This window comes from Littorina saxatilis, linkage group LG16 (assembly GCF_037325665.1).
Source record: "Littorina saxatilis isolate snail1 linkage group LG16, US_GU_Lsax_2.0, whole genome shotgun sequence".
Classification (NCBI taxonomy): Eukaryota; Metazoa; Mollusca; class Gastropoda; order Littorinimorpha; family Littorinidae; genus Littorina; species Littorina saxatilis.
This window is the reverse complement of record NC_090260.1, coordinates 25,075,220-25,097,719: the sequence shown is the minus strand read 5'-3', so window position 1 is coordinate 25,097,719 and position 22,500 is coordinate 25,075,220. Positions and strand designations below refer to the sequence as shown.

Here is a 22,500-nt window from a genome sequence, read left to right as displayed (position 1 = left end):
TACATCGACAAAGACCTTGTCCCAGGGGAACGAACCGACAGACAACACTCTCACTCATTTTCACAACTTTCCTCTTCGGATTTTTTCCAGACTTACAAGCCACGCCCTGAGTACCAGACGACTCAACTTTCTACTTCGTGACCTAACAACTCAAGAAGCAACGAGGCGAAGTTCATCAAGGTCAAGGTCACCATCTAAACCTTCAACATCACGTGCTAAACACTCGACAAGAGAGTGTGTGATCATTACAGAAAACAAGTCCAGCAGCAACACAAGCCGTCAAGAAGAAAGGGGAAACTCATCAAACTCAAGGTCACCATCTTAACCTTCCATTTCACGTGCTCCAAAACTCGACGGGAGAGTGTGTGATACTATACTGGTCAGGGAAAAACCAGCTGAGATACAACAGGAGGTAGTGGACAATATTCACAAAACACAAGTTCACCCTCGGAGCTCGGTTATAGAATAAAAGCCCCAACTATGGCCAACACAACCAGTTCGGATCTATCTTCCAATGGTGTTAATTACACTACGACTGTGAAAGCAGAGACTATCGTGCCCTTCGGAGAAGAAGACTCGGCTTTCTTCCCTGGTCTCACCAAAGCGGAAGAGGTGAGATTGGAGGCAGCTGTCGTAATGTTGTTGTTGTTTGTTGTTGTTGTTTGTTGTTGTTTGTTGTTGTTGTTTGTTGTTGTTGTTTGTTGTTGTTTGTTATTGTTGTTTGTTTGTTGTTTGTTGTTGTCTTTTGTTTGTGTGTGTGTGTGTTGTCGTGTGTGTGTGTGTGTGTGTGTGTGTATGTATGTGTGTGTGTGTGTGTGTGTGTGTGTGTGTGTGTGTGTAGAGCAATTAAAAACATTCTGAACATTGTTTTATGAAACTGAATTTACACGGGAATACTTCCAGATGATATCTCCAGATGCGTTTTTCAATCCCTTTTTTCGATAAATGTCTATGATGACGTCATACCGGTCCATTACAAAAGTTGAGGCGCACTGTGGCAATTCAATTGTTCTTTTCAATCCAAATCATTCTTTTTTCCAGTCTTGATTATTTGATTGCATTTCAGCTTTGAAACTTAAAACTAAATTCATAAATTTGTTCATAAAAGTATGCCTTACGACAATAACAACAACAACAACAACAACAACAACAACAACAACAACAGCCGCAACAAGAACAAAAGACAACAACCAATAACCATCCAAACAAAAATAAACAAATGCTGCAGACGACGAACCCATTTTTTGGTCTCACTTGTTTTGAACGTATTTATTTTTCACTTCTTTATTTTCTTGTTCACTTTATTTTTCAATTTTTTACTTCTTTATTTTTCGCTTATTCAATTTTCATAGATTTATTTTTCACAGATTTATTTTTCATAGATTTATTTTTCACAGATTTATTTTTCATAGATTTATTTTTCATAGATTTATTTTTCACAGATTTATTTTTCATAGATTTATTTTTCACAGATTTAATTTTCATAGATTTATTTTTCACAGATTTATTTTTCATAGATTTATTTTTCATAGATTTATTTTTCACAGATTTATTTTTCATAGATTTATTTTTCATAGATTTATTTTTCACAGATTTAATTTTCATAGATTTATTTTTCACAGATTTATTTTTCATAGATTTATTTTTCATAGATTTATTTTTCACAGATTTAATTTTCATAGATTTATTTTTCACAGATTTATTTTTCATAGATTTATTTTTCATAGATTTATTTTTCACAGATTTATTTTTCATAGATTTATTTTTCATAGATTTATTTTTCATAGATTTATTTTTCACAGATTTATTTTTCATAGATTTATTTTTCATAGATTTATTTTTCACAGATTTATTTTTCATAGATTTATTTTTCATAGATTTATTTTTCACAGATTTATTTTTCATAGATTTATTTTTCATAGATTTATTTTCAGTTATTTGTTTTTCATGTATCTGTTGTTCACTTTTTCATTTTCATTTATTTCATTGTCGCTTATTTATTTTCCCCTGATTTAACGTTGCCCATTTCAGGTGATCGCGTGGGCGGGCATCACAGTGGCGATCCTGGGCGTGAGCGCCATCTTGTTACGTCTCATCATGCCCCTGGTGAGGAGAAAGTGTCGCAAGGACAAGGGAGATAATGCCATGAAGAATGCACACCTTCGTGGTAGTTCTGGGTAAGGAGAGAGAGAGAGAGACAGAGAGACAGAGAGAGAGGTGTGTGTGTGTGTGTATGTGTGTGTGTGTGTGTGTGTGTGTGTGTGTGTGTGTGTGTGTGTGTGTGTGTGATTCCTTCTATCTGTCAGGATGTCTGTCTGTCGATCTCTTTCACTGTGTCTGTTTTTGTCTCTTTGTTTACGAGTGTGCCAGTCTGTCTGTCTGTCTGTTTGTCTGTCTGTCTGTCTTTCTCTCTCTCTCAGTGTGTCTGTCTGCTTGACTGTCTCTGTATCTCTTCTTCTCACTATCACCTCAGGTTCTCTCTCTCTCTCTCTCTCTCGAGAGAGAGAGAGAGAGAGAGAGAGAGTGGTCTGCCCTTACCACCAGAGAAGGACGCAAATTTCGGAGCTCCGCAACATTTGATAAGTATCTTCTCCTAAGCTACTATTGCCGACCAAAAATGTCACAAACGGGACTGCCACATCGCCTGGAACAGTTCCTGATCAACTTAGTGGACGAAGTTGGGCTATCTTCTTGGAAAATCCAGGGGGAAGGTGACAGTACAACAGTTGTGTTGAGGTTTGCTGGGCCGCCATCAGACCAAGCCAACATAGCCCACTACAGGAAGAAAAGCAGGTCACAAGTAAAGCGTGATGAAACAAGAAGAAAGAACTTCGTGCAACGCAAAGCAGCTGAAGCGGAACAGAACACAGCGTCATCGGTAGAGGCCCCTGTCAACAATAGCCGTGCTTCTTCTACCCAGCACGTGCAGGATGTGCAAACCAGTGTCACTCACGCACCTGCCCACTGTGACACTGCAAGCTCAACCACGTGCGAGAATGTCAACCCTTGGGTGTGTAGTGCTGTGACGTCACAGACAGCAGACGACGGAACCACTACAGCTGAACTGGCAGCAACGGACCGTGAGTTTGAACCAGATGATGTCTACGACTTAGCCTCACACTGCTCAAAGAACGTGCGACTTAGAGAGAAACTGTTAAACAGAAAGAGGAACCGCACTCTCACAAAAGTAGTGTGCGAAAGAAAAGGTGGAAAGAAGACGCTGTTTGCAAGGGGAGACGACTACGTCCTGACATACGACTGCGAAACAGCACAGACAACGTCATTCCGAGAAGAGGAGGAAACGCCCCCGTGTGTCCGGCGTCTGCCCCAAGTCGACCGCAACGTCTTTAGAGAAGAAATCGACCATCTCACTACTGACCTTCATGTCGTGTCTACACTGGTACAGTGCTACCTCCGTGCCATGCCAGACTGACTATTGTCGCTAAACTACAGGGCACACATATTTCATGTGTGTTTGTGACAAACCGCGATCGATATGGAACAATACCGCGATCGATATGGAACAATACCGCGATCGATATGGAACAATACCGCGATCGATATGGAACAATACCGCGATCGATATGGAACAATACCGTGTTCGAAACGGAAAAGTTATTTCCCGACTTGGATTACAAGTTGGATGCTTCGGACCGAATCACGATGCATTGTTTTTGTGTAACCAATATGTACACTGATGTTCGTGGATCGTTCGATTACCCAACCCCCCAGCACCCTTTTGCTATAAACAATATGAGTTTTCGCAAATAAACATTCTGATTCTGATTCTGATTCTCTCTCTCTCTCTCTCTCTCTCTCTCTCTCTCTCTCTCTCTCTCTCTCTCTCTCTCTCTCTCTCTCTCTCTCTCTCTCTCTCTCTCTCTCTCTCTCTCTCTCTCGCTCGCTCGCTCGCTCTCTATGCAATGCATTTTGTGTACATATGTATAATAAGTTCTTACTTCAGTTATCGGTTTAAAAATGCAGAAGTGTTTTGTGTCTTTAGTTATTCCCTGTTTAGGGCGAGGGCTGGACGTAAAAAAGCAGATCACTGCTTTATCTATTACCCTCGATAAAGAATTGTCTTTGTCTCTCTCTCACACACAAGTCCCTTCCTCACATTAACGCAAATTCATTCCATTACAGACAACTGATCGACGGAGGAATTTCCACCCCTTCTTCCGCCTCCCGAGCGTCAACGCTGTCACGTGGCAGTAACCTTGACGACCTGAAGGCGCGTTACAGTGATGACGCCACTTCTGTTACAACTATTTCCGGCAGCCAGGACTCCACGAAAAATCCCTATTATGGAAACCTCTCCGCCCAACACCTGGCCGTTCCTGTCTACCTGCCCCGCGTCAAGAGGTAGGTTTGAGAACAACGAAACAGCCAAATATAGCAGGACCGGTATTCAGTCGAGTAGTGGATAAGACATCGGCCTCCGAATCGGAAGGTTGTGAGTTCAAATCCCGGCCGCGGCTGTCTGGTGGGTTAAGGGTGGAGATTTTTTCTATCTCCCAGGTCAACTTGTGTGCAGACCTGCTAGTGCCTTATCCTCCGTCGTGTGTACACCCAAGCCCAAGACCAAGTGCGCACGGAAAAGATCCTTTAATCCATGTCAGAGTTCGGTGGGTTATAGAAACACGAAAATACCCAGCATGCTTCCCCCGAAAGCGGCGTATGGCTACCTAAATGGCGGGGTAAAAACGGTCATATACGTAAAAGCCGTGGGAGTTTCAGCCCATGAACGAAAAAAACAAACAAACAACACTCCCTCCTTTTTAAGACCTTGTTTTCTCAAACCTTCAGTTCATAACCTCTGTAAAATTGGTTGCCTCCTTCACTAAGGGCCTTAACATACGTCGCATAAGTAAGATCAACTTAGTGGTCTCCCTTCCTGTTTGCGCCGACGTTTTCCTTCCAAACCTCGTGTAAATGGAACGCATCCTCACAGTTAATTTCGTAACTCGAATCTCTGTAACTCTGTGAATAAGAAAAGGGGAATATAGCTCAGGTTAACAAGAAGTATCAAGTGACGTGTGCATACCTGTCAAGCTCTTGTGGACTCTCACCATAACATTTTGCTAACAAAACCATAAGTTTGCACCAAAAAGCATAAGACAACGTGCAATATTGCAGAAGACGTTAGATTAATCACCACAAGAACTAAATACATGCACACACACACACACACAAACAAGAAATCAGCCTTATTTAACACATAATAAGAAAAACACATTTTTCTCAACACTGAACTACACTGTTTTATGTAATTTTGAAATGCAAAGCATGTTTAAATGTAAATTGTACCAGGGACCTATATTAAGATACTGAGAATCACCTAAATTGTACAAAGACAGTACACTTCCAACCAGACTCATTTAGTGATTCACAAAAACACCACATGATACTAAAGGCACAAGACAAGTGTGTTTCAACATTCGTTCATTGAGCACAGTGATTCAATCATGAATGGAAACCCCCACCACAATGTGCGAAAGAGAACATTTTAGCCAAACAGAACATGTAAAACACACAGGTTACAAGCCAGAAACTCATGTGTGTCTCAACAATCAAGGACAAATACCAGATCAACAAAAGTATGACATGTAAATGCTTTAGTTTGAGGTCGCGCCCCAAAAAACAAGTCCTATTATGATCGGTTGTGACACACATCCGGTGCCAACTTTCGCTCTCTACCTGTTCAAATGCATCATAACGCCCTTATTTTTTATTTATATGGCTTCACACTTGGTACAACGTGAGAAAATACTGTGTAGATACTAGAACAACAAATATATTACATGTAAATGCTTTAGTTTGAGGTCGCGCGTGTTTTGAAAACAAATCCGACATGATCGGATGTGACAGGAATCCGGCTGCTTTCACTTTCGATCGCTAGCTCTTCGAAAATGCATCACAACTCCCTTAGTTTCATTTCTATGGCTTAAAACTTCGCACAACGTGAGAAAATACCTTGAAGATACCATGAACAACAACAACAGTACATGTAACTGCTTTAATTTGAGGTCGCGTGTGGTCAAGCGTGGGTGGCCGATCGCGAGTGGTAACGCACTTGCGCTCGGAAGCGAGAGGTTGCGTGTTCTCGGCCTGGGTCAGGCCGCAATTTTCTCCCCCCTTTCCTAACCTAGGTGGTGGGTTCAAGTGCTAGTCTTTCGGATGAGACGAAAAACCGAGGTCCCTTCGTGTACACGGGGATATAGCTCAGTTGGTAGCGCGCTGGATTTGTATTCAGTTGGCTGCTGTCAGCTTGAGTTCGATCCCAGGTTCGGCGGAAATTTATTTCACAGAGTCAACTTTGTGTGCAGACTCTCTTCGGTGTCCGAACTTCCCCCCGTGTACACTACATTGGGTGTGCACGTTAAAGATCCCACGATTGACAAAAGGGTCTTTCCTGTCAAAATTGCTTAGGCACAGTTAATAATTGTCTACCTATACCCGTGTGACTTGGAATAATAGGCCGTGAAAGGTAAATATGCGCCGAAATGGCTGCAATCTACTGGCCGTATAAAATTTCATCTCACACGGCATCACTGCAGAGCGCCTAGAACTGTACCCACGGAATTTGCGCGATATAAGACTCATTGATTGATTGATTGACTACATTGGGGTGTGCACGTTAAAGATCCCACGATTGACAAAAGGGTCTTTCCTAGCAAAATTGTATAGGCATAGATAGAAATGTCCACCAAATACCCGTGTGACTTGAAATAAAGTGTAAAAAAATTCCATCTCACACGGCATTAAGTCTCAGGGCTTGGAAACATGAATACAGGCATGCAGGAAAAAATAAAAACAAGAAATTCCTACGTGGTAGTAAAAACACCCCCGTCAAAGGGAAATAACCTTCTCAGTTGGTGGCAGTAACTGAGTGAGAATGGTTATTTCCCTTTGACCATTAAGATGTTCCTCTATAATAAGTCCTTGTATAATTTTAATCCACCAATAACTCCCTAACCGTGTGTTTGACTGGTCCCAATTTTTGTAAGGACCGTCTCAGGAATGTATAGAACCTGTTCACCAAGTTTGGTGACGATCGGTCCGTTCATTCTTGAGATCTATATGCGAACACAAACAAACAAACAAACAAACAAACACATCGAGCGAAACCTATACACACCCCTATACCGGGGGTGTAACCGGGGGTGTAAAAATGGGTAGCGCCGTATACTGTATGGCAGCTCGCTTTCCCCAGGGAGAAAGCAGCCCGAATTTCTGTGAGGTTACCCTCATGGACTATATAAAATCTAATCCTTATCATTATCCTTATCCAGTACTCAGTCAGATCGTGCTGACGGTGTGCACATGCGCGTTGCCTTGTACTTCCGCCGGATCAGTTACCGCAAGGTTTTTTAGCTGTTACTTTGTTCTCGGACGAACCTTTGCGATCTTTTTTTTTTATTTGACCAAATTGTTTTGTAAAAACCGATCTTTGGCTTACGCCGTAAGACTTGAAAAACATCAAAATTCCGTAAGAATTACGCGAAAAACGTAAGACTTGACAGGTATGCGTGTGTTTCAGCACGGGGTCGATGCACAACCCTGTCTCATCAAATGACGTCATGCACAACTCTGTCTCATCACAAGAACTACTCAACACTGAACTGACGCAGGTCCTGTCTACTCCTCAGCTGGCCACCCATTGCACACCGGTTGGACCGTATATAAGGTAACGTCAAATTATGCTTGTGCAACGTATGTGGGAGTATCACTTATACCCTCAGGATATCTCTTATCCTGTTGCGTAGCGTCACAAGCAGAGAACAGTATACCGAAATGGGAAGGGTAAAAAATGGATCGGGAATTTACAGGACGTCCGCTGTGCTCTCAATCTTCAGTAGTTATTAAGTCCCTCTTAGTTTATCCGAGTTGAGTCTGTCTAGATAATGCCATTTTCTCCACCCCTTCTTTTGTACTTTTTTTTTTTTTTTTTTTTTGACTGTGCTTGAAATGAAAGTTATTCGTTAGATCGTTTCTACTTTTTTGTAACTTGAAACATGGCGGACATCGGATGAACTGTCACGAGTGGGGCGGTTTCGCCCTGCGAAAAGAAGCTACGTGCCGGTTGTATCGGACTACAAGTAGGGTCGGCAGGCCCAAAACACGCAGAATAAACCTAGATTCCTCTTCTGGTTCCTCGCGTTGCGAGTCGTCATGGGTTCGCTCCTCAGCCGATTCAACCCAGCAAGGACTCCAAGTAGGTCAAGGACTGAAGGAGACAGTGACGGCGACTGCATGGGCAAAATCCCACAGTAGATCATTAGATGAAAGGACGTTATACCCATTCCGTAAAACTCCAAAGGTATGTAAATGACTTAGGACATAAATCGGAGGGTTAGATTTCGGAGCAATGAATTTACAACGCTAAAGTTCAAAACTTCTACACCATGACCATACAAATTACTTTTTTTTTTTCATTCAATTTCAAACTCAAAGATTCCATTTTGTTCTGTCTGTGTTTGAACTGCATTTCGACTCTCACTGCATCATGATATTGATAATGACGCAGAGCAATCAACACCTACTGAGCTAAGTTCCTTTTTATGTCTGTTGGCTAGTACAACAGTACAACTTGAACTACAAGTACAAGGGCCATGAGGTTGACATAATTTGTGGTTGGTTAATTTTGTTTGTTTGTGATGTTGCCACATAAGGCTTTGGCAGTTTTTAGTCCCATGACTCATTGAATGTTTTAAAGATCTACATATTTATGTATTATATGTCTACACACCAATGTCTCATGCACTGAGGAATTCCTGTTATGATGATGTATTGGTAACAATTCTGCAGATTGCTCCAATTGTAATACTCACTAAGGCCAAAAAAAATAATAGGTGTGGTTACGGTAACATAGCCCAAAAAAATAGGGTAGGAAGGTAGGCAATCACTTTTTTTTTTTAAACTTTTTTTTCTAATGTGTACAAATTAAACCTACTTGACAGAGAAATAAGTGTGCGACTCGGGCGCTTTCGCTTTCATTGTGTTGTCTGCACTCGTTTACTTGTTTTTTGTGTGTATTTTTTTGACAAATGTAATAAAAAGTTATAGGGTCGGCCCCAAAAAATAGGGTAGGTCGGGTTACCGTAACCACACCTATTTTTTTTTAGGCCTAATACAGGTAATGGTATGATCATACTGACATGTAGTAGTTCACTACTGCTGACTCAATCAGTCAATGAAATTAAGCCATGAAACTACAGTGTTGCAACTGGATTTGTTACACATATTTGTTATGCGGTGTCTGCATGAGGAGAGCTAGGTACAACCTCTGTCCCCTCTGTTAAAATAGCAAAATCTAGATCGGCACTTTTCAGGGTGAGTACGGGTAAGGTCATCAAATCTAGTTTTTATGCCACATGTTTGCCAAGATCTGCAGTCTTGGTTGGAGCAAAACAACGTTTGATTTGGAACAAAAAGGACTGGGTGGTCGGGTGGTAACGCACTTGCGAGAGGTTGCGATTTCGACCCTGGGTCAGGGCGTTAGCAATTTGCTCCCCCCTTTCCTAGTAATACCTAGGTGGTGGGTTCAAGTGCTAGTCTTTCGGATGAGAAGAAAAACCGAGGTCCCTTCGTGTACACTACATTGGGGTGTGCACGTTAAAGATCCCACGATTGACAAAAGGGTCTTTCCTGGCAAAATTGTATAGGCAAAGATAAAAATGTCCACCCAAAATACCCGTGTGACTTGGAATAATAGGCCGTGAAAAGTAGGATATGCGCCGAAATGGCTGCGATCTGCTGGTCGATGTGAATGCGTGATGTATTGTGTAAAAAAATTCCATCTCACACGGCATAAATAAATTCCTGCGCCTTGAGTCCGAGTCTGGAGATACGCGCGCGATATAAGACTTCATATAACATCCTGACTGCTTGCTGTGCAGAGGAAGTGTTCTTTTTAAGAAATGCATTCAAATAAAACAAATGGAGAAATGCCCACTGAACAGAAACAGCCAGGCTCCTAATGTGTGGTATGAATCCAAGTTGAGAGAGATCAGCTGAGCTAGGATTTTACATGGAACAAGATCATCCCTCCACTTGCATACATACCAGAAATGAACATACAGTGTGCTTGATGTGGTGATCAAGTGACATTTTGCTATGAATTTGTTTAAGCAACTAGTAGCTTCTTCAGCGTTAATTCATTAAACAATTACTCTTATTCTTAGCACATAGAACACCTTGCTAAGTTAAGTTATGCGTGTGTTTGTTATTGCAATGTAAGACCTCATGACATAGATAATTATAACAAAATAACACATGATGAGATTCTAAATATGTTTTGTTTACTTGCAGGTCTCAGTTATTACCAAGCCCTGCCTCATTCTTCCCGCAACAGTGACATGGTGCTGTCATAGAACACAAGTAAGGCTTTTGATCATTTCCAAAATACACTAGCAATAGATTGTGAGTGCAACTGGTAATGAGAATATTTTACCACAAAAGGCTAAAGTACAAATAACAGATTTATGATGTTGGAAAAAGAAGTCCGCCAGAGCAAGTGATTAGTGTACCAGTTAGCTAGGGTGGATATATTATATAATTACAATTTACAGTCAGCATAAAATGTTGAGGCCAGTCTTGAATTGTTCTCGCCCTGTGAATTCACCGGCAAATCAGATGGCATGAAGAAATCAATGGTATTTTATGCTCTGCATTGAATGAACCATCTCCAGTCATTCTGAGTGACACACCTCTTTACAAAAAAACATGCCAGTAATTAAATCCAGGCTACATGGGGATGGAAAATGACCCTGGCAATTTCAACCTCTGCTTGTGCCTTTGTGTAGCAGGATTGGATATGGATCTTCAAAAGCCTTAGTTCATTTGTTTGTATCATGTATCATGTATGACGTTATAAGTTAATACTATTAGTCAATTTCAAATAGCAGAGTTATTTTCAGAGCTTTCTAACTTCAAACCCTGTCTGCCCCGTGGAATCTAATGTAATTTAAAGGGTATTTTGATTTTGACTCAGTTTCTTTCTTGCAAGTTCATTCTTTTCTCATTCTAGGTACTAAACCACTACTGATGACTGCCTGCATCAGGGTTATAATTTATGAAGAAGTCAAAATGCACATATTATATAACAGTTTACAATTTAAAGGCCCACTTGCTTTGTCACTATAGTGTGGGTCACTGTCTCCCATCTTGGCCACATACCAAAAAATAAAATATATATTCAGTGACTGCTTGCTGTGGTGAGTTAACTCAAAATATGGGATATTTTCACAAACATTCAAGCTAATCTATGTTGGTATGCGTCCAAGTAGAGGGATGATCTTATCCCAAGTAAAAGCCTGACAAGATCTGAGACTGTGATTGTGTTTTTACATAGTAAAGTAAGCCTTTAACGAGAAAGTATGTCTATTGCACTGGGTGTTTTATTATTATTATATATATTTTTCTTCCAGGTAGTCTCTCTTTAAACTGACTTTCTACACCATGGTGTCTCTGGCAGTGTTATATTGGCAGAAGACAGTTGGAACTGGATATCCTCATTTAGATGGTAGGCATGTTTTCGGCTTTTGTGTTGCTTTGGTGTATGTGTGTATGGTGTGTGTGTGTGTCTGTGTTAAGGCCATGTCAGACTCACAACACAAAACAGTGTTTCCTTTCAAAACAAACACAAAACAGCGTGTTTCCCATGTGACATCCCCCAAAACGCGTTTCAGAAAACACTGTTTCGTGTTTTTGCATCGTGTTTTGGGTTTTAGAGCATGCTCTAAAATCTAAAAACACGTTTTGGTAGTCAGCCAATGAACGCGGAAGATCAACTCAAGTGACTCGGTTTCCGGCACCACGGAGATAGAAAAAAATGGCAGACTCAGATGTGGTACCGATTCAGGGTAGTATCGGACCCATGAATCCTAACTAGAGTCTATGGATCCTGTCACGATTGAAGAGAGGCAATAATATCAGTGGGCGCTGCCAGCCGTGTTGTTTACAAACCCAAACACAGCGCGGTAGCTGAACGGGTCAAGCTGACACTGACCGTATCAGTGGACACTGACCGTATCAGTGGACACTGACCGTATCAGTGGGCACTGACCGTATCAGTGGGCACTGCCAGCCGTGTTGTTTACAAACTCAAACACAGGGCGATAGCTGGACGGGTTAAGCTGACACTGACCGATATTTCTGTGAAAACACGCACCGCGCTTCATCTGTGTGTTTCGCAAGTGACATCCCCTCTTTAAAAACATGTGTTTCCCCGACGTTTTGAGATGGTGTTTTTGTCGAAAACAGGGTTTTGTGTTGTGCGTCTGTCTCCGCCTTTAGACACATACCAGAAATAAACACACTGTTTGCATGCTGTGGTGAAGTGACATTTTGTGATTTGTTTTTTTAATGAACTAGTACAGGTAGCTTTTACAGCATTTATTCATAACACAATCGCACTTTTTGGGGTATGTGAACAAGTTAAGAGATCAGGGTTCGACACTAGCGGGGGCGGGGGGCGGAACGCCCCAGAGTTTTGTGTTCCGCCCCAAACATTGCCGAAGCTTGGGGCCCACTCCGCCCCAGGATAAATTCCAACAATGACAAACCGAAAATTCTAATGCCAGCAGAGCCAATCACTAAAAATCGCCAGTCAAAGTCGTCACTGAAATTTGCGTTACGATCAATGCCGCAGTCAAGAAAAAAACACATTCAAATCGTCGAAGGACAATGTCGTAAGGGAAATAACTCCCAGATTGCGCTCTTTAGCGTGAGAGATAAGTATCGCCTTCAAATGCCAAACGCAAAATGTGGCGACACATCCCTGGTGTAAAAAGACATGGTCAAATGAAGATGAAGAACAGGGTGGAGAGAAACGAAAAAAGGAGACCGATGCAGCCAAAAGCGCGAAGCGCTGTCGTAATTTCAATGTCAAATGGTTGAAAGAATTTCCCTGGCTTCAGTACGATGAAGAAAAACAGACAATGCATTGCCGCACGTGAATACTGAGAGTGGGCCCCAGATTTTTTTTTTTCCGCCCCAGCAATTTCCATCTCTGGGGCCAGTGTGGCCCCAGGCCAAATAAGTTAGTGTCGACCCCTGGAGATCATGTCTTATCCCATTTTAAAGCCCTACCAGATCTGAGACGGTGAGCCAAATTGTTTTCATGAGAAGGAATGTGCCTTTTAGTGAAATCTATGTACTTTACAAAACATATTTTAAGAAATGAAATGTGTTACAAGTAACAGCCATAGGAGTGATAGCCTGTAGGTGGAATAATAATCTTCAATTGCCTATAAATGATTATCTGGTTAAGAATGACCTCTTCAAGAAAATTAATGCAAAGCATTTTGATGTTTGTGACGATTAGTTACTCTTTATCACGTTTGTTCGCTGATTTTGCTGTCAGTGTCAGTGTTGGGCAGGTGTGCGTCCATGATGTCATTGCTATTGAAAACTAATCTGTACTGTAAAGTAAATGTACCCATACATGGCAGTTGTCTGGTCAAACCGGGGGCCAGCCATGACTGGGACTGATGTATCCTCAGGCACTCGACACCAGGTGGGCGGGGCCAGTGGTTGGGGTGTGATTCCCTGCCTTACACCACCACAAAGTGTTGTATCAGTAGACAAGACTGAGCAGAACTTCTGCCCCTCCCCCCCCCCCACCCCCCTCACCAATTGACCACTCAGTGCCATGTGCCTGTGGCTGTATCATAAACACTTTGTGACAATAGTTGTTACCTCCTTAGAACATATCTTGTGATGCTCCTCGGTGTTTGATGTATGCTAACTGGTGTACTTATGACATAGTGTTCATATGAAAGTTTTATGTGTTGCAGCTCATCCAGATCACAGGTACACAAAGGAGCTGGTTCCAGTGAAAACATAGGCACATGGAACTGCTTATGGACTACTTTAGAAAGTGTGCGGTTACAACCAAGACTCTCCAGTTAGGAAGGTCTGCGGAAGGGTGCTTGTTCTGTTTCTTCGGACAGGCTTTTCAAGACTAGGTAGGTTGAACCACATGATTGGGCTTTAATTATGAATGCACTTCAAAGTTCACTTATTTCATTATCTGGTACAAGTTCTCTTGCATGTGGGTGTAAGGCTGAAGAAGAACCTCTGACAAGTCAATTTTCAAGCAACTGAGCATGAACCCAGGTAAAAAAAAACCACAGAGCTCTCTTTCTCTCTCTTTCTATTGGTCTGTTATTCATAGAATGACACTAACAGTGACACAAGTAAAAAATCTGTATCATTGTCTTGACCTCTAGAAATTTGGTAGAGAATAAGATGACTAATAGTATTATTTTGATTATTTTATGGTCATTACTGTGGACTCCCCCCCCCCCCCACACACACACACACACACCACCCCACCCCTGCCCCTTTTAAGACACCCCAATCTAAGACTCCTTCCTATTAATGACCCTGTTTACGCAGACTTCTTGTTCATAACATCTGTAAATTCACTCCCATTTTAAGACTTGCTCCTTTTTGACTCACATGCGAAGCAAAAGTGAGTCTATGTACTCACCCGAGTCGTCCGTCCGTCCGTCCGGAAAACTTTAACGTTGGATATTTCTTGGACACTATTCAGTCTATCAGTACCAAATTTGGCAAGATGGTGTATGATGACAAGGCCCCAAAAAACATACATAGCATCTTGACCTTGCTTCAAGGTCAAGGTCGCAGGGGCCATAAATGTTGCCTAAAAAACAGCTATTTTTCACATTTTTCCCATTTTCTCTGAAGTTTTTGAGATTCAATACCTCACCTATATATGATATATAGGGCAAAGTAAGCCCCATCTTTTGATACCAGTTTGGTTTACCTTGCTTCAAGGTCAAGGTCACAGGAGCTCTTCAAAGTTGGATTGTATACATATTTTGAAGTGACCTTGACCCTGAACTATGGAAGATAACTGTTTCAAACTTAAAAATTATGTGGGGCACATGTTATGCTTTCATCATGAGACACATTTGGTCACATATGATCAAGGTCAAGGTCACTTTGACCCTTATGAAATGCGACCAAAATAAGGTAGTGAACCACTAAAAGTGACCATATCTCATGGTAGAAAGAGCCAATAAGCACCATTGTACTTCCTATGTCTTGAATTAACAGCTTTGTGTTGCATGACCTTGGATGACCTTGACCTTGGGTCAAGGTCACATGTATTTTGGTAGGAAAAATGTGTAAAGCATGTGAGTCGTATGGGCTTTGCCCTTCTTGTTAAGACCTGATTTTGCTTATTTTGGATTTCGAAAAAGAGAACAACAAATCCCCACTCTCTAGCCAGGCACATGATTTTTGTATGAACCAAGTTGAGGGATGGCATTTGTATAGGCCTGACCAGATCTGAGATGTTGAATCTATTGCTTACAAAGAAAGCATTGTGTCATTAAAGGCACACTACTTCTCTTCACCGTCTCAGTTCAGGCCAGGCTTTAACATAGGATAAGCTCATCCCTCAACTTGGTCACATATGAACAATCAACACACTGACTTCTTGCTGTAGTGATCGAGTCAGATTTGCCAAGGCGTGTACATGGAATAAGATCATAATTCTAAATGCTGAAGTAACATTCTGTTTCCTATGAAGCTAGGCTTGATTTTGGTATGAATCCAAGTTAAGGGATAGCATGTGTAAAAGCAGAATTGTTTACAGAGGCAGCTTTGTGTTATTAAAGGCATCTCAGATCACCTGCCAGGCTTTTTTTTTTTTTTTTTTTTACATGGGGTAAGACTATCCCTCCACTCCGGCACATACCAGCAATAAACACAGTGGTTACTTGTGATGAAATAGTGGCAAGACAGATTATTTAAGCATCACATAACCTTCCTAAGTGAAGTCAAGTCGTGTGTGTGTGTGTGAGCATAGAATGTTGAGGACAGCCTTGAAATTTTCTGACTGTGTGAATTCAACAGAACTGCTGTAAATCTGGCGCAGTATAGTTTTTATTGTATGAAACTTCATTTCCAGTCAGGTGCTATGAAGAAATCATATCAGGTTATGCTTTGCAGTGAACCACCACCAGTATTTATTTATTTATTAAGGAGATTTCTATAGCGCATAACTAAAAGCACTATTTCTGAGTAACACGTCATCTTAATTAAAGCATGCCAGTATCGCCAGGCTCCTTTTGGGTGGTAAATGTGGATCTTCAAAAGCCTAAGTTAAAAAAACAAGATGTAAAAGTACATTTTGAATAGTAGGTTTTTTTCAGAGGGCAGATATCACAAGATATGATCGTTCAACTGCATGTATGCCTCATTACTAAAACAACAAGAAGAGCAAACGCTCGATCGAGTCACTTTCGCAGTTCTGAATATTATATGAGGCATCAGATGGACAGGAAGAAATTGCTATTCACAACACAATGAGTCACGTTCACATAAAATTTGAGCCCGGTCACTTTTATAGTTTCCGAGAAAAGCCCAACGTTAAGTTGTGTGTTGCCGAACAGAAAAGGCTAGTTATCTCCCTTGTTTTTCTGATAACGTTCGTAAAAGGCTACAGATGTAAATACTTTGATGTAAAGAATAATCCTACAAAGTTTCAATCACATCCGATGAACTTTGTCAAAGATATAAAATGTCTAATTTTTCCTTTGACGCTGACCTGTGACCTTGAAAAAGGTCAAAGGTCAACGAAACCATCGTTAAAGTGTAGAGGTCATTGGAGGTCACGACTAAACAAAATATGAGCCCGATCGCTTTGATAGTTTCCGAGAAAAGTCCAACGTTAAGGTGGTGTCTACGGACGGCCGGCCGGACAGACTAACACTGACCGATTACATAGAGTCACATTTTCTCAAGTGACTCAAAAATTAAGTGGTATTTTACTCGTCTTTCTGGTAAAACATATACACCATCAATATATTATAATAATGATCTTGCTTGTTTACAGATGGACAACAGCTGCTGCCAGGACTAGGTTACGCATAAAGAAAACAGTCAACACTTGGCTGGTGCTGGAGCTTCTTTGATGTCTATATCAACAACAAAAAGACAGACAGATACCAGCTCATTCAAGACCATATCCCCATTTTACTCACACAGAACAGAGAGCCATCTTCCGCCTTCGCACAGGACACTGCTGTCTGAAGGTACACCTCAAAAGGATAGGTTTTGCACCTACAGCGGACTGTGGCTAGGGTAGGAAGAACAGACTCTGCAACACGTTCTGAGAGGGTTGCCTTTCCTTGCCACCCCTGTGCAACAAGACTTGGCCAGAGAGCACACATCCAAATGCAAACACTGAAGAGGAAGAAGAAGAAGGTGCCCACACAGAAGGGCATGAATCTACTTCAAGGGCAGAAAGGTTTACAGCAGTTTATAGACTTGTAGCAGATAACATGATTGTTGAGACAAAATTACCTTAACCTTCGCCGGCACTCGTTATCGACTACACACGAACGCATTCGTGGGGCCAAGCAGACCCATGCTTCTCAAAGAAGGAAAAATGTGCATATCCTTCCGTGGCACTCGTGGGGCCGTGCAGACCCATGCTTCTCAAAGAAAGAAAAATATGCATATCCTTCCGTGGCACTCGTGGGTCCGTGCGGACACAGAAGGGTGTTTGATGCAAATATCTCTTAAACGAGTTGGAATTTTTTAATGAGCTTTTAGAAATGCCTCAGACACCTAAAAAGCTATCATCTCCTAAAAGCTCATTAAATTTCAGTGATAATTAATTAATTAATTAATGGTCAAATTTAGACTACACACGGTATTTGGTAAAATATTATGGGTCTGCATGGCCCCACGAGTGCCACGGAAGGGTTTGCACAATTGTCCTTCTTTGAGAAGTATGGGTCCGCATGGACCCACGAGTGCCTCGGAAGGGTATACACGCTTTTCCTTCTTTGAGAAGTATGGGTCCGCACGTCCCCACGAATGCTTCCGTGTGTAGTCTAAATTTGACCATTAATTAATTAATTAATTAATTATCACTGAAATTTAATGAGCTTTTAGGAGATGAAAGCTTTGTAGGTGTCTGAGGCATTTCTAAAAGCTCATTAAAAAATTCCAACTCGTTTAAGAGATATTTGCAATCAAACACCCTTCTGGGTCCGCACGGACCCACGAGTGCCTCGGAAGGGTATACACGCTTTTCCTTCTTTGAGAAGTATGGGTCCGCACGTCCCCACGAATGCTTCCGTGTGTAGTCTAAATTTGACCATTAATTAATTAATTAATTATCACTGAAATTTAATGAGCTTTTAGGAGATGATAGCTTGTTAGGTGTCTGAGGCATTTCTAAAAGCTCATTAAAAAATTCCAACTCGTTTAAAAGATATTTGCAATCAAACACCCTTCTGGGTCCGCACGGACCCACGAGTGCCGGCGAAGGTTAAAGGGAGAAAATGAACAAGCTAAATAGGCTGTACAGTACTTCACTTGAACAATTTATAAGGTTCCCTGTAATGTATTAAGTATCAAGAACATTTACAGATCACAAGACATTGTGTTTTCTTTTGTTTGCAATACAAATTTTTCACAATAAAAAGATATGCACTTGGCAAGATCCTTAAAATGTAAAACTAGTACGTGTGACAATTTTGAATTGTTCAGAGATGGTTTTGCTTCAGTGGTAAATGTTTTAGCTTTGTTATAAGATTCCGTTACTGAAGCATACTTTAAAACCTTGACCTTCCAAGTCTTGAACAACATACCCTAACTGTGTTAGCACCCTGGGCTGCGATCATTGTGTTGAGCTACTTAACAGAGGACTCCTTGGTTTTATTACATATACTTTGGTTAACTTTAATTATTTGATAAATAATTCTAATACAGGACAACTCCCCCATCAAATGTAGAAATGTCGTCTGCATTTTTATTTTGTATACTGCATATTTTAAAAGGCTATTTTTGTGCACAAAACATGCATCTGCAGGGAGCTTTAGAGGGTGAAGTTAGGATCTATTATGGGGCATGCAGCACCACACCCATTTTGTGTGTGTGTATTTTGTGTTGACACATAAGACACTGTCATTCCAGCAGAAACCTGTGATGATGCACATTTTATTGCAGTAACCAGCTGAAATTGTATGTACGTTGTTATGAAATTGACAAATGATCCCTGCTTTGCAATCCTGGGTTAATGATATTGCCAAAATTAAAACGTGGAGGAAAAAGTGAGTGTAAACCTATTCTTGTGGTGGTGGTGGTGGTGGTGGTGGTGGTGGTGGTGGTGGTGGTGGTGTGTGTGTCTGGTTAGTGTGTGTGTGTGTGTTTGAGTGTGTGTTAAACAAACAACAACGACAAACAACACCAAACCTAAATCAAACAAGCACAACAAAAACAAATGACACAAAAACTGACAAAAATCAGAATATCAACTGAGGAGAAAAAAACAGTGGCTGAATGCAATACTTATTATAACTTAAAAAGTAAAAGTGTGCGTGTGATGTGTGCGTATGTTTGAGTGTTTTAAACAAAAACAACAAACCTAAATTAAACAAGCACAACAACAACAACAAAACAAACGTGGAAAAATTCTGAATATTAACTGAGGAAAAACAAACAGTGCCTGAGTACGAGACTTATTATCAGGGAAACAACGGCAAAACTCGCAATGTCGTATGGAATAAGGTAAAAGATGTAAATCATGGTTTACAGAGAACATCAGTACTGAGTTCTGTCATGTTTTATTTTCTCCAGAGTGTGACGTCTGCAGAATGATCGATACAAAAAGCAGTGTCTCCAGTCATGGCCATATGCTGCTTTCCTAATTTTTGCTTTGCACTATTTTTGCTTTGTGCACATATTTGAACCTTGTGGTGCTATGATTCGGTTCTTAAAAGAAAATTATGACTCACACTCACATACAATCCTTGTTTTTGAATGTTTTAAAACATTGCTGCTTTCTGCTTTGAGCCTGGAGGAACAAAATGACTCTGAAGCCGGACTGCCGAGAGGAAGAATGAGAGGGAAAAGAACACGCAGCCATGAAAACACACACAACTCCCTGACAGATAAACTGCTTATGTTCCAAAATCAAGAATCTTTAAGTGCGCACGCACGCACACACACAAACACACACGCGCGCGCGCGCGCACACAGAGAGACTCTCCTCGTGGAAGTAAACTTATACTCGAACTTGAAAGTAAGTATAAATGTTTGATACGAAATAAACCTGTGATAAAAGTCTTTTTATAAATCATCGGTACCAACAAAATTGTCACAACACGTAAAAGGACATACTGTAGTTTCAAATTAGTAACAATCTAAGCCATTTTAATCAGCACTGGTGTCCGGCAAGCACTAACAGATATAACAGCACGTGTATGCATCTTGAAGTAATAAGACCTTGAAGTAGGCCTAGAGTTTACACTATGCATTACTATGTAATGCTTTAATTCAGCTGCCTAACTGTGGAACTTTGCAAATGTGTGAGGACCGTTTCACAAAACAGACAAAACACCCTCTCAGTTATTTACACAAATCAGTTCCAGAATGTGCGTGTTCCTTTTCTGTCTCTACAAATTAATGTTATCTGGGGGGAAAACGAATCATTGTCGCTTCCGCCCTCAGTTATAATTGCCTGAGCATAATAGGAAATGCAACAGGTGTAGTCTTCGGCCTGATTTTTAGTCAAGATATTTCGACACAGAATGTTTCTTTCTTTTTTCTTTGTATGTTCACAAGCTCACATACAATCATTTATGCAACACTGACAATAAGACCAGACCAGAGTTGTGATTGAAATGGGCAGTTTATTTAATAAAGCTCCAGAATGAATAAAAATACATGACAAAATAAGGTGGTCCCGCTGTACAAAGCCGGTTACCAAACACACACACACACCAACACACACAAACACACTCACGCACGCACACACACACACACACACACACACACACACACACACACACACACACACACACACACACACACACACACACACACACACACACACACACACAGAGTAACATTGTACAACTTACTGTCACATTCAAGCGGGAACACCAAACAAAACGTATCATCAAATGAAACAACATTTTAAGTGGTCAAGCAGATGACCACAAACCACACTTGAAATCTTCACATTTTAACACTTTCTCCTGTATCCATAAAAGTCATTTATGCTGACTAGATAATGACATCAATAAAACCATTCCCTTTTTTATTTTAAAGAAAAACAAGAAAATTAAAATAACGCAAAGAACTGATGCTCAGTAAGGTTGGGTATCGATCTCAAATGTGTGCATAGCTAATTACATGTAACCGGCATGGACTGGGGCTAGAATTGGCCTTTCTGTCAGGCAACTCGGCCTCTAATTGGTTTTATATTGTCTGATCCCCCTCCAGAAAAAAACAATACCATTTGCCCCGTGCTTCTGCGCCCACAAAAAATATTCGGGAATAAGAAAAGTTCAAATTTTAGGCACCCCACATACAACCTTAATTGTCAGTCAATTACTTTACTGCAATCAACGTTGATTTTAAAGTACCATGTCATTATTATTTTGGAGATAGATTTGAAAAAGTCCATAATTGCAGACTGCGTATTGCATACCTGTCAAGTACTTTTGGCCTCTGACCATAGTAAATGGCATAAGAAACCATAGTTGGGGATCAAAAACCATAGTTAATGCGTGGATCAGGATGTGGTTAAACGCACAAATTCAACTTCTCACGCATACACACTAAACCAATCAGATTGGTTTTCACAAACTAAAAGTAAAACACATAAATTCCTTTCTACACAAACTGCTCTTTATTTACCACTAGCCTACATGTAATACATTTACACTGCACTCTTGTTCGTTCATTTTTTTTGTCACTTGTCACTTGTGTTCTTTGTTGTATTCATCTGTGCAAATCTTTGCTTTGTCAATCATGCTGCCAGTCACCTTAAAATCATGGCAGCATGCATCAGAGTTAATTTTGACCTGTAAGAAGGCAGTCAGTGTGTCAGCTCCCAGACTGTGATCCAGCACTTGAAGGTGTTGCAGGGTTTCACTGCCAAATGGAAATTTATTCAACATTTTCCTCACACAGGCCATGTAGAACTGGCGCACATCATGCCAGAACTTCTGTTGTGTGGCTGGTGCAAGCTCCTCCTCAGAAATGAATGAACGGCAGTCCATGCCAGCAAAAAAAAAAAAAAAAAAAAAAAAAAAAATTTTTTTTTTTTTTTTTAATGCTGAAAATGCGTATGGTTTGAGGTATACGACGTAGGACCCAAAAAACACCGAAAATCCGTAAGAATTACGCAGAATGCGTAGGACTTGACAGGTATGGTATTGGTTTGAGTGATTTGAATTTTGATTTATGTGAGCGGCACCTCAAGGATTGCCCCAAATGTGAGTGCGGTTACCCAAGGGAGACTGCTGAGCACTATTTGTTGCATTGACCCTTGTGTAGAGATGTACGATTATTGTCAATTGATAACTGATTATAAGTTTATTGAAATATTATTGAAAGGCATCCCGCAATATTCCCGGAATGTCAATCAGACCATATTCATAACTGTACAAGAATTTATTAAGACAAACAGGCATGTTCCGTACATGAGCCTCTACTTTT

General features: G+C 40.8%; 1 protein-coding gene and 2 long non-coding RNA genes across 3 annotated transcripts in view; all 3 read left to right on the top strand.

Moving 5' to 3' along the window:
• The window catches only part of LOC138951340 (uncharacterized), a 10,898-nt gene extending 3,207 nt beyond the window's left edge, over positions 1-7,691 (top strand). The window contains exons 2-5 of the mRNA XM_070322961.1: positions 91-612; positions 2,032-2,177; positions 4,144-4,362; positions 7,541-7,691. Coding sequence (XP_070179062.1) covers positions 481-612; positions 2,032-2,177; positions 4,144-4,362; positions 7,541-7,691 — 648 coding nt within the window. The 5' untranslated portion in view covers positions 91-480. The remainder of the gene's footprint in view (positions 1-90; positions 613-2,031; positions 2,178-4,143; positions 4,363-7,540) is intronic.
• The window catches only part of LOC138950679 (uncharacterized), a 363,039-nt gene that overhangs the window by 307,777 nt on the left and 32,762 nt on the right, over positions 1-22,500 (top strand). The gene's annotated exons all lie outside the window — the stretch shown is intronic.
• LOC138950651 (uncharacterized) lies at positions 7,702-19,107 on the top strand. The gene is made up of 5 exons (XR_011450760.1): positions 7,702-8,320; positions 10,312-10,380; positions 11,430-11,524; positions 13,800-13,970; positions 16,874-19,107. It is a non-coding gene; the product is annotated as an uncharacterized lncRNA (long non-coding RNA).